The 12,518-nt window shown below is 43.2% G+C and overlaps 1 protein-coding gene across 4 annotated transcripts in view; it reads left to right on the forward strand.

Annotated features, from left to right (window-relative positions):
• ptpn4a (protein tyrosine phosphatase non-receptor type 4a) overlaps window positions 1–12,518 on the forward strand; it is a 106,876-nt gene that overhangs the window by 40,867 nt on the left and 53,491 nt on the right. For all 4 annotated transcript variants that reach the window (XM_080786317.1, XM_080786319.1, XM_080786318.1 and 1 more), the window contains exons 3-5: window positions 6,449–6,556; window positions 6,953–6,995; window positions 10,568–10,646. In XM_080786317.1, coding sequence (XP_080642443.1) covers window positions 6,449–6,556; window positions 6,953–6,995; window positions 10,568–10,646 — 230 coding nt within the window. The remainder of the gene's footprint in view (window positions 1–6,448; window positions 6,557–6,952; window positions 6,996–10,567; window positions 10,647–12,518) is intronic.

Below are 12,518 nucleotides of genomic sequence, written 5' to 3' on the forward strand. Positions count from 1 at the left end.
TCATGAGGAATTGAGGATAAGCATATCTCACTCTAGGCTAGGGGATGACATCATGCACTAAGGGCGATTAATTGATCATAAACGGTAAACCTTTCTGACTTCCTCATCATCATCGTTTGGAATATTAACACTTCTAAAGAGAGATCAGACTTATTGGCGCGAGGTAGTAACGGAACATTTCACCTCCCGGTTTTGGGGGGAAATGGAAGGTGGGGTTTTGTTGTATTTCATTTGTAATCTACTAACATTTGTGGATTTTGTGCACGGCAACACTCTTGAAAACAAAGTATTGCATTCAAGGTTCAAGGTTCTTTATTATTTGTGTCCCGAGGAAGAAATTTGTCTTATACAAAGGGCCTGCATGCAAGCGTAGCCCTTATGCCTCAGAGCAGCGCCAAATTATGGGTTTGAGCTGATGATAGGCCCTTTTTTATGTCAGTCAATCAAGTCAACTTAATTCAAGTGACAGATTTAAATTAAATATTCTTTAGGGGCATGTCATGTCATGTGATCTACCTGCACAGCCTTTGTGGTCTACTGGTAGATCACAATCTACCTTTTGGGCACCCCTGGTTTAGACGGAGGCACAACACTGATCAGAATATGCTGTACTGTGCATTATGCTGTAGTGTGGCTGTTTGTTTACATTCACCAATGTGTGTGTGTGTGTGTGTGTGTGTGTGTGTGTGTGTGTGTGTGTGTGTGTGTGTGTGTGTGTGTGTGTGTGTGTGTGTGTGTGTCTCTGCCCGTGGGCGTGTATCACCACGAGCCGTAACGCTTGTAGCTGTTATTAAGGGAATAACACATCAATACAGACAATACATGGTCATTTTACGGCCTAGTGAATTACACACTACAACAATGTGCCCAGCCTCTGCCTGAAGTGAGAGCAGGGGCTGCCACTCTGGGTTGCCATGTCTGCTTATTATAAGCCACTTTGGGCTTGTTTCTGTACAGTCACTAGTAATTATTTGTTGGTGGTTGTGTTTTTTGGAGATTGATGGTTTCTAGTGTAGTGCAGTGGCATATTTTGAGCTTGCTTCCCAATGTTTAAACTAGTGGTTCTCATGTGTGTAGTTAACATGTTTAAAAACATATATATAGTTATTCTTTCACTTTTCCCCCACAAGATATTTTTGAAATTGGCGGATCTACAAGCTCAATAATGTGTCACACTGCGACACGTTGTGAGCTTGTAGATCGGCTATTTTCAGATACCGGTAGCCAATGTATAGCTTTAAAGGTCTCAACCTAGTCACTTCTTCTGGGCTCGTTTTCCTAGACTTGGCAGCTTGTTTCTCTCGCAAAACTCTGGCAACACTGTATGCGTGCCATAATGAGAGGGGAGAACGCAACGGGTTGGGTTGCCAATTGCCATGGTGTCTGATTGTGCAATGCCATTGGATCGTTCAAGTTTTATTGTCACCTATAGCAGTCTGGTAGACAATCTGAAATACATGGGTATTACTGTAATTACAACAGTGTAAACACAACATAAACAAAATCACCCATTAAATGCATGGACATACGTGGGCATTGCTGTAATTAAAAAAAAGTGTAAATAAAACTTAAATGGAATCCATATTAAATGCACAGACATAAATCTTCGTCCTAAGCCCATACCCCCGCCCCCTCTCTGTCCCTCTCTCTTCTCTTTTTCTATCTCTCTCTGTCTCTTTCTCTTTCTCTCTCTTATACGTACGTATGTCTCTCTTCCTTGTTTCATCCGTCTGCATCATCCCTCGACCCCCCCCCCTCTCGGGATCGCTTTCTCACAATCTCTCTCGACAATCTCCTATATTTCATATCTACCCTATGAATAAAATGTACTTGCTTACTTACTTACCCTCACTTCCTCTCTCTCCAGGCCTTTCTTAGATTATATTTTCCTCTCACTCTGTCGCTCGCTCTCTCTCTCTCTCTGTGTGCATGTGAATGAATGAGTCCGTCTCAGTCAGTCTCTATGGTCATTGATCAGTACCTCCCCCCATACCCCCTACTGCAGCAGCAAGAAGTTACTTCCTGGAAAGACAAGAAGACATCCTTGAAGCAACAGCCTTTCTATTGATCGTCTCTTTGGGTTGGCCGGCTTTGAACCCAGCAGAGGAGAAAAAAAAACTAAAACTAAAATCACACCTGTGTGAAGTGAGGGGCGCTCTTATCATCGTACATCATCATACATCATATCATTCACCATCAATGTTTGCGTTACGCAATGTTTACACAAGAAATTGTCCATTCATTGCCAATGGCATTTTAGTGTTTGTGTAGGACAAAGTTTTGGCACACACCAAAAGCTGGACATAGGACATAGGACACCTCAAAAACATGAAACAACAACTTGGAAAAGCTTTGAATACGGTAGTTTAGCATTTTTTGGGGGTCCCTGGCACAAAACATTCTCACATTGCGGATCACTGCATATGAATGTGGGGGTCCGCGGCCTGAAAGAGTTAGAGAACTAGTGTCTGAATCTAATGTGTTACTTAAAACCCTATGGCGCGTCAGCTTGCCGACTGTTTGCTAGCAGTTGCTAGGTGTTGCTAGTTGCTACTGTAGGTGTTGACACGGTAAATTCTGAATGTATTTTAGAACAGGTCACAGTAAATTCCTCAGTTTTAATCTTACCCAGAGTGTACCGTGTACAAATGCAACAAGAAGTTCGTTCCCTTTGCACACTCTCAGGGTGACATTATATCGCTCATGGTTTGTACAGTGATGAAGCCGCTCTTACTGCCGTGAGGTCGCGTGCGTGTGGCTCATCCACCTCTGTTCCTCTTCTCTATAACTGGGAGATGAAACCAAGGAGCCGGAATGGAGAAATTAGACACACACACTGGTGCAGCTGCTGGTTTTTGGTGACACTGCTTCGTTCTAATTATGTGTGTTTGTGTGAGGGAGTACGGCTGAGTATTTGTGTGAAAACAATATGGAGAATAGATTAGGTGTGCGTGTGCGTGCACGTGCGTGCGCACACGCTGCAGCATGGGTGTGTCTCTGTGGTGGTGCTCATGCTTGCCCCAGCTCCAGAAATAGAGAGGTGCTGCTATGTGGAGATGGGTGTGAGGGTGTCATATTGTGGGTGGGTGTAAAGCTAGCTGTATTATACCTCTTACTTTATTTCCCAAATATTCTGTGTGTGTGTGTGTGTGTGTGTGTGTGTGTGTGTGTGTGTGTGTGTGTGTGTGTGTGTGTGTGTGTGTGTGTGTGTGTGTGTGTGTGTGTGTGTGTGTGTGTGTGTGTGTGTGTGTGTGTGTGTGTGTGTGTGTGTGTGTGTGTGTGCATATTATATTGTGTGGTGTGGGAAGGATAGTCTAATTATGTGCACCATGTTAGAATGGTCATTCAGTTTACAGTTCTTATTTGCATGTCAGCTTTCAGTTTGTTTGTGTGAGTGTGGGTGTGTGAGTTGTGGGAGAGAGAGAGAGAGAGAGAGAGAGTGTGTTTCTTTCACCAACCTGTATTCCTGTCTTGACAAGTTGCCTCACGTCTTGCGAATTTCCATCATTCTTGAACACGTTGGCACAGCAACTTCAGTTTTATTGCTCCTGATGTGCAGGTTGGTGCCTTGCATGGTTTCCTCCGGCATCGGTGGGTGAATATAATGCAATGTCTCTGTAAAGCACCTTGGATAAAAGACACTATGTGACTGCACCATTTACCAGGATATGTGTGCACGCAGTACGCACCCCATAGGCTCCCATTCAAAGTAGGATCATCTTGCTGTTATCTCCGAAAAATGCGGCGCTGTCCGACGTGTCCGTGGTGATCGTCATCCATCCGAGGTTGTGGGCTTGCTTGTAGATCAGCTATTTTGATTTAAAAAATAAAATGATTTAAAATAAACTCAAATTTTTCCTTTTCTTGGGGTCAGCCCTATGTCTCCCACAGTGATTTATCATGTTTCTGTAGTGTGAGGCAGCTTGATGTACAAGTATATCCCATCGACTTGACGCTAGTATGTCGCAGGGACTTAACCCCAATCCAACTCTTGATGCTGAGTGCCAAGCAGGGAGGCATTGGGTCCCATATTTCAGAGGCTTTGGTATGACCCGGCCAGGGATCGAACCCCTGACCTCCCAGTCTAAGGGCAGACACTCTAACTACAAGGCCACGGAGCTGGCTAACTGAGCTGGATCTTTTTGGTAGCACAGGAGTCAATTATTCAGGTAATGTTTTAATAACGTTTGACAAAATGCAAACAAATGCAAACTCTGAACATGAAGCCTCTGATCTTGTACAATATTGCCAAAGCTGTGAATAGACAATGGCGTGCATTGATGTCAGTATGGGCCTAAGTATGTGTGTGAAGTGAAAGTCCCTTTATCAGAACATCTCCCTCACTCTCTCTCAATCATTCCTCTTTCTCAATGTCTCTCTCTGTTACTTTCTCTGTCCCTTTCTCATCCCCCTTTAACACACACGCTCATGAAGACAGCTACGCACACACGCACGCATGCACGCACACAGACACAGTGTATTTCACTCAGTGTTGCTGGTGGATTGATGAAGACCGACACAAAGAACGTTTGTCTTCCTCCGCTGCATCGTCAATCACTCCTTTTCGTCGTTCCCAGCCTCTTGGTTTCTCTCTCTCTCTCTCTCTCTCTCTCTCACTTTCACAGTCACTACGAGGGTCTCTCACTCTTCATCCCACCAACTATGTTTCTGCTCCATTATAGAGTTTGCTGCTGTAGTTGGTTGTGCAAGAGAACATAAAGTGTGTGTGTGTGTGTGTGTGTGTGTGTGGGCGCTCCTCGCTCCATTTAAATAATGTATGGTTGTTTGCTTCTGCATTGGCAGCATTTGCACATTTGGCTCGCTTTCTGAATACCAGAGGGGACCAGGACAGGCACACACATACACGCGCGTGCGCACACACACACACACACACACACACTGTGGCGACTAGTTTCCTGGGAGCACAGTATATAAAAACGCCACAGTGGGCTCCCACATCCAGCCTAAAAAGCCACTTCATATAGGGGGTGCAATCTCTCTCTCTCTCACGCGTACGCATGCGTACGCCGTGCACACACGCACGCACACACGCACGCATGCACACACAAGCACACATACACGAACGCACACACAGTCTCAGACATATCTATGAATAGCCCTCCATGAGGAAACATCCGATTAGAGGCCTGTGTGTTTCTTCACTTCCTCATGTGTGTGTCTGTATTCCCGGTCAGTCAGCACATCATTCAGTCAGTCACCCATTCAGCGAGTGATTCAGTCAGTCACATGTAGCCATCTTGTCTGGAACATTTTCATCAGCCAGTCATTTTTAAGTCTGTTAGTCAGGCAATTTGTTTTCTTTAGTCAGTTTGGTCACTTGGTCTGCCTGCCTGCCAGTCAGTCAATCACCCAACAACTCGGTTAGCTAGTGAGCTACTGACACTGTTGAAGGTGTTTTTTGCCCATAATGTCCAAAGACAGTCCTCACTCTGTCCATGAACGAACGAACCAATGAATGAATACATGGACTCATCCATAAAGGGTATCAGAGTTTACTCTCACTTAAAGGAGAATTCCATACTAAAAGGCTTTCTTACCTTTCTTTGTAGTTGTTACGTCCCCACCAAAGATGTCCAGGTGTTATTTTGTGCAAAAGCTCCTTATTGGCTATTTCCCCTACCATGAACCCTAAATGAATTGCATTGAATTGAATGGGAATTGAATGGGGCTATGGGGTGTTGTGCTAATTTGCTTATTTCCATCGCTCAAAATTATAATTTCTTTATATCCTCTCTTCATAATGTAAATAATATCCCAAGCGGCACACTTTACTACTTCTTTCGATGGAAATAAGCGAATTAGCATAACACCCCATAGCCCCATTCAATTCCCATTCAATGCAATGCAATTCATTGAGGGCTTATGGTAGGGAAAATAGCCAATAAGGAGTTTTTGCACAAAAAAACACCTGGACCTCTTTGGTGGGGATGTAACAACTACAAAGAAAGGTCAGAAAGATAAGAAAGCATTCTAGCATGGAATTCTCCTTTAACAAGGATTTGACATCAGACTGTTCTCTCTCACTCATGGACACCACACACACGCACGTGCACATGCACACAAAATCCCAAGCAACGAGAAAAGATTCTTTGTACCAGATTAGCTAGATTTTCATCTATTTCGTCCTGACTAACGGTCCCTCTCTCCCTCTTGAGAAGTACATGTGGATCTGACACAATGTTATTGTTCCACACACGATAAACAATCTCCTTCTCTCCTCCCCGCTGCTGCTCCCTCCCGGTTCATTTGAGGATTTATATTTTCATACTAAACTTTACAAGTCCCCCCCCCCCCCACCCCCCCCACTGGCATGCATATGTGTGCGCACACACAGACACACACCTCTCAGATACATAGGGTCGTGCTTTTAGTTTTTACTGATCTTAAATTCTTAATGCAGTGTAACATGATGTGTCTCCCTTTGCAGAAGTCAGACCATAGTCAGGTGCTGCTGGACGCTGTCTTTAAACACCTGGAGCTGACCGAGAGAGATTACTTTGGCCTTCACCTGACTGACGACTCCTCAGACACACCGGTCAGTATCACTGTGTGTGCGTGTGCTTGTGCGAGCGTGCGTGCATGCATGCGTGTAATTTATCTCTGACAAGCTTTTCTAAAGTCAAGGTGTTTGAGACTGTAAATATTAAGTGTAAATATTCAACTACACCTGTGTGTGTGTGTGTGTGTGTGTGTGTGTGTGTGTGTGTGTGTGTGTGTGTGTGTGTGTGTGTGTGTGTGTGTGTGTGTGTGTGTGTGTGTGTGTGTGTGTGTGTGTGTGTGTGTGTGTGTGTGCATGCGCATGAACAGTGTTAATGTGTCTGGCACGAGTGTGTGTAGCTGACTGAGCTGGTGGTGAATTATTGAGACCGTGTAGTAGTGCAGTGGAAGTGTTATGGTGTCTCCTAAGTCTCTTCTCATCAATGTTTTACAGCGCTGGCTGGATCCCAACAAGCCCATCAGGAAGCAGTTAAAAAGTATGTGAACTCTTCACACGTGCCACCTTAAACAAACTGTCGACTGAATGTCCAAAAACCCAAGAGCCGACTTCAATCCACCGCGGGCATCCATTTAGCCAATGTCCACCTGGCCAAATGTCATTAGAGGCAACATTTTTCAAACAATTTCAGGGTCAAAAAGAAATTCTAAAAATGGCAAACATGACTCTTGATTTTTGATTAGCCGAAGTATAAAATAGGGCTTATTGTAAGTGGTTAATAAAATAAATCAGCCACCTTAAGTGATTAAATCGACCGTCTCAGTCCATTTTAGGCATGATTTAAAATTCAGAATTCTCCTACAGCGATGATTAAACTCCACTTCAACTCTGCTCTTGTTTTTGATAATAATGAGTAATAGAATGTGTAACTTTCAGAACAATTACAGAGAAGACATCAATTCAGTAGTGCTCCTGCAGCTGCAGTTGAACTGTGATTCAACCCAGTGTTTTTGTTAGCTACTGATTGAAATGAATGGAGGAAGAAAAAACAAAACAGTATTTCACTGTTTTCTTTTCTTTTTCTTTCCCACAGTAAAGATGTTGAATTCTCGCTTAATGCGTTGGTCTACATCTTTTTGCTTTCATATTCTGCCTGCAGTTTTTGTTACTTATGAATTTTTGCATATAACACGCATAAACACGGCTATAAAATGTGTATCTAAGCAGGGCAGTGTCATAGCCAACCATGTGTCACCTCAACGTATTGCTCAAACCCTCAAACTGTGACGAGACTCGATCACACATTTAATGACTGGCCTTCGTCGATTATAATCCAAGTACACTCCATGACTGAAGTGCACACACTTGCCACGGTGCTCGTATTGGGCATCACAATAAACAGGATGACATTCAGTTTTGTTCAAACTTGTTTGATATAATCTTCACATGTCTGAGGTTTGATCAGATGGTGACATTTGAATCCTAATCCTTCGCACAATACAAGATAACATCCATGGTCATATGCCCTATTGTGTACAATCCTTTGCATACCGTATCTTGTCAGTCGTCAAATAAATTTGTTTTAAGGAGGCAACACTGAAATATTAGTGAGGTAGTTCTTGGCGGTGTCTTTGAGATTATATAGCAATTGATGTGGGCATCCCAGCCATGACAGGTCAGATGATATCTGGAGGTGAAGACTATTCATGCATTGTTGTCCAGATATTGTTGCAGATGGTGGAGAGGGAATATTGTCCTAGTAGCTTCCGTATCCATGGTCTTAAATCCATTCATAGTCACTGAAAGCCTACAGAAGCCACAACCTTCTGGTTACAGTTTGTACAGAACCAAACTAGGTATGATGTATTGTAAAACTTTAAGCAATCAGGGAATTATTTTAACGAATAAAATTATTTAATAATAATTATTTGAACTTGTATGTTGATACAGTATAACCAGAACTACATCTGTGGTTTAGAGGTGGATAGAGGTGGTCTCCCTACTCTCCTGGTGTCTGGTAGGACACCTACTGGATAACACATAGGGATGCAAATTATCTATTAATTGGTATTTGATTACCTTATCGATCCATTAACCGGTTAGTTGATAAGCAGCGTTTATTGTTTATTTTTTTATCTGAGAATATTAATTTCCCTCAATAATGTCTAACATAAAAATACATACAATACATTTGCTGATATACAGAAAGAATGCAAAAGGCATATTATATTCCTTGATCAAATATTAATTTGACCATTTGAGATACAGGGCCAGGCAAGGCCATGTGAGGAATTTATGAGAATTTATTTATGAGGAATGAAATGTCACATAGACAAGTAGAGACGTTTCTGTGGCTACCAAAGTGGGGGCGAATTTTTTAAACTACTTGTGCGTTGCTGGCAATATTAGTTCGAGGGGTATATGTAAGCCACTGCGGCAACCACACTCTAATTTTCTAGTTATTAACTGTTACACAACGACAATTAATCGTTTTTCGATTAATTGCTAACATCCCTAATAAGAAGTAATACCACCTGATTCTTATAAGTGCAATATCTCCCCATCTCAAGTGGGGATTTCCTATTGCATGATCGGTACAAATGTTGTCTTTCTCGTGAGGGTGATCCGGGTTTACTTTGAATCCCGCGTAGCACATTAAAAGGCATACGAGTGCCAACATCGACTTCCTTCTCAATCTAAAGCAAACCTTTCTAAGTACCAAAGATGGTCTCTTAAGTGATTGGCAATACGTAACGGCAATGGATAGTTCCTACACCAACAAGCCCACATATTGTATTCTCAGACAATGGCCACATTCAACCTGATACACAGCACCTAACCAAGCCACAATAGCCAAGTGTGTAACTTAATAGAGGACTCGGCTCAGCAACAATGGTGCTCTGCAGGCTGACCTTGGAAGTAGGGCTGTCGCGGTTACAACATTTAAGTAGATTATTAATTCATCATTCAAGTCATACAAATGATTGTGATTAGCCTGACACATTTAACACTCTGAGCGGCCAAGACAGAGATCTCCGCCCTATCAAATAATTACGCTCATCGCCCAGGATGGAGATTAATCAAAAGACCGAACATTACACATTTCATAACGGAGCGCTCCAGTCTGCAGCCTGGGAGCGTCTATTGAGCAACATTCGATGTCATTTCCGGGTGGGACGTCGTCATCCAAAGTGTTCCCCCTCCATTTTAATGGATGGGATCAAAAATCTTAAGAATAACTCTTAATCTAAATCATGATTCCAATTATATCCAAAGGTGTGTGTTTTTGACGACCCATCGGTCTGTCACTAGTCGCTTTAGAGGTAATCATACCTCCGTTGGTTGCCGATCCTCCAAAGGGTCTTTTGGCTACATGCTATTATATCTAGCACTATCGAAGATGGTGCTGTGCCACCTTGAAATGGGCTCTGAGGCTGCAAATCGCTAACCTGACGCTGCCAGATGAGGGCGGTATTGGGGAAACATATTCCCCAACACAACACTCATCTGGGATCTCTGACGGAGTTGAGCCCTGAGTCAGATCTGCTTCGTACCGAACCAATCAGCGTGAGCTAAAGGCGGGATATGTGCAAAAGCGGATGTGACGGTATATAGACACGTCGATATGATTGGTTGTGTTTGCACGCCCACACGGTGATAGACAGACGCTCCCATCCAATCATCTACCATGTATCTTGAAAAAAAGGAACAGCCCCGTCATCGAATTTGCTTCCGCGATCCCAGATCCAAATAAGCTGTGAAACAAATTTGTGTAGCAAGCTTTTTGGATCTGGCAGCGTCAGGTTAGCAAATCGCTGGGCGCATTGATTTAATGGTTCCAAATGACGTGTTATTTGTGGCTTTTTTGCCATTGAACATTGGAGCATCTGTGAAAAATCTGTTTGCCTTTTAGAATAGCTGATCTACAAGCTTGCAACTCGCTACTTTGTGACACTTTGTGAAGGAAGCGATTTTGACGATTATGCAATTATCTCAAATAATTGAGGATTAGACAATTATGTAATCAATGTGACAGGCCTACTTGGAAGACAATAATACTTATTCTTTTTTTGTTATCTTCTCTTGACTGTCTTAACATGTTGTCTACAGGAGGCTCTCCCCATAACCTGAGCTTCAGAGTCAAATTCTTTGTGACAGACCCCGGAAAACTTCAGGAAGAGTACACACGGTAAGTGGTAGAAAAAGTATTCAGATTTTTAAGTGGTGCAACCACTTCATTAACTCATTCATTGCGGCTGTTGGCATAAACCCCAGTTCCAGGTGCCACCATACGTGTTCACTTTAAAAGACTGAGTTTGCCCGCCCCCCCACACACACTTGCTACACATTGGAACAAGCACACACTGTTTACCTTTCATCAGAAGCTTTTACATGGCGGGAGCGTCGCGGTACAAATTAAATCCAAAATGGATGGCAGAAGATCCACCAAGGACAGCTCTCCTGGAGTCCGACTTATGGAGGTTTGAAAATCACCGTGATTATATTCTCAATCCAATAGCTGGAACGGTGGGGCGTTGCCATAGGAACCGGCGCGTTCCTGTGGGTCTGGAAGTTCTGGGGTCCCCCCGGGGACCGCCACACTGAGTTGCACCACTTACAGTACTTCACGACGTAGAGAAGTATGACCCATTCCACCTGCCAGTCTGCTAAACCAGGCCACGAACCCGTGGTCAATTCACTGTTGAGTTTTTGAGCGGTGCCTCCACCCCGTTACGCAGCTATGCGTGTACCTATGTACTGTATGTCTCTGTACGTGTCTGTCCAAGCACGGCAAGCTGCAACACGGTAACTCTGTCATTTCTCACTGTACACTACAATACAGTACAGTACCATAACTATAACAATAAATGTATAGTTGCACCGCTCAATTCACACAGGTGTGATTTTATTTTAGTAAGCAAATCATCTGGGGACCCCCCGAAATCATTTGTAGGGTCCCCCCTCCCTCTCAGGGGGTCCAAACCATAGACTGTAAAAAATATAGATCAGGGAGGATTTGTTGAAAGGAGAATGGGTAATCCCTCCAGTAGCTTTCATTGTTGTTTTCCTGATGGTGGTATAGAGTAAGCGGCTGGGACAAAGTCTATGATTTTAAATAGGGTTTAGCGTGTGTGACTGTGTCTTACTCTTACCTGTACTTTCTCACATCATTTCTGTGTATCTTTAATGCTTTGCAACTCTATTTTAACCCATTTAGGCCTGACCGCAAAATTTTAATCCTCCAGTTTTCTGAAATAAATATCTTCACGATTAAAAAAAAAAATAGCAGACCTATAAGCTCGTGGCGCGCCACTTGGTGGTGCGCTATGAGCTTGTAGATCTGCTATTTTTCAATAACTAAATGATAACATAATGTTTAAAACTCCAAAAGGGGTACCCGACCTAATGGGTTAAAAAGTCTTATACAGATAGTTTATTATTAGTCTTGAGTTGCCAGATCATCAGAGATCTCCCTCAACGGATAAGTCAGGCGGTAAATTCAATGTAGTTGCTAAAACTAGACTTGTCTAAATCTATCAAAGACGAGGCTCTTGTCTTGGGTGGCTGTGGCTCAGGAGGTAGAGCAGATTGTCTAATGATCCGTGGGCCAGCGGTTCAAATCCTAGCTCCTCCTGTCTACATGTTGAAGTGTCCAATTAACCCTACACTGCCTCCAATGAGTCCATGCTAGCTTGCCACCATTGGTGTGTGGATGTGGGAAGTGAGGACGCAGGCGTCGACTGTTTGCCGCTTCACCTCCCAATATATGAATGAATGAACCATTGTGAAGCGCTTTGAGCACTTGGAAAAGCACTATACAAATGCCATTCATTATAAAAATGCCATTCATTTAATATTTAGGGCGGTTTCCAAAGCAGCAGCAGCAGGCATAGGTTTGTTCTAGCAATGTGACTGGCTGTGTGCGTGAGACTGCTGTGACCAGTGGTGTATACTAGATTTTTTTTAGGTCATACTATACTTCCCTCACCCAGCGTGTGCGTGGTCACATAATGAAATAACCACACATAAATATATACAGTATATTGATGTGTGGAGCAGT

This window comes from Protomyctophum bolini (genome assembly GCF_963924005.1).
Source record: "Protomyctophum bolini genome assembly, chromosome: 16".
NCBI lineage: Eukaryota > Metazoa > Chordata > Actinopteri > Myctophiformes > Myctophidae > Protomyctophum > Protomyctophum bolini.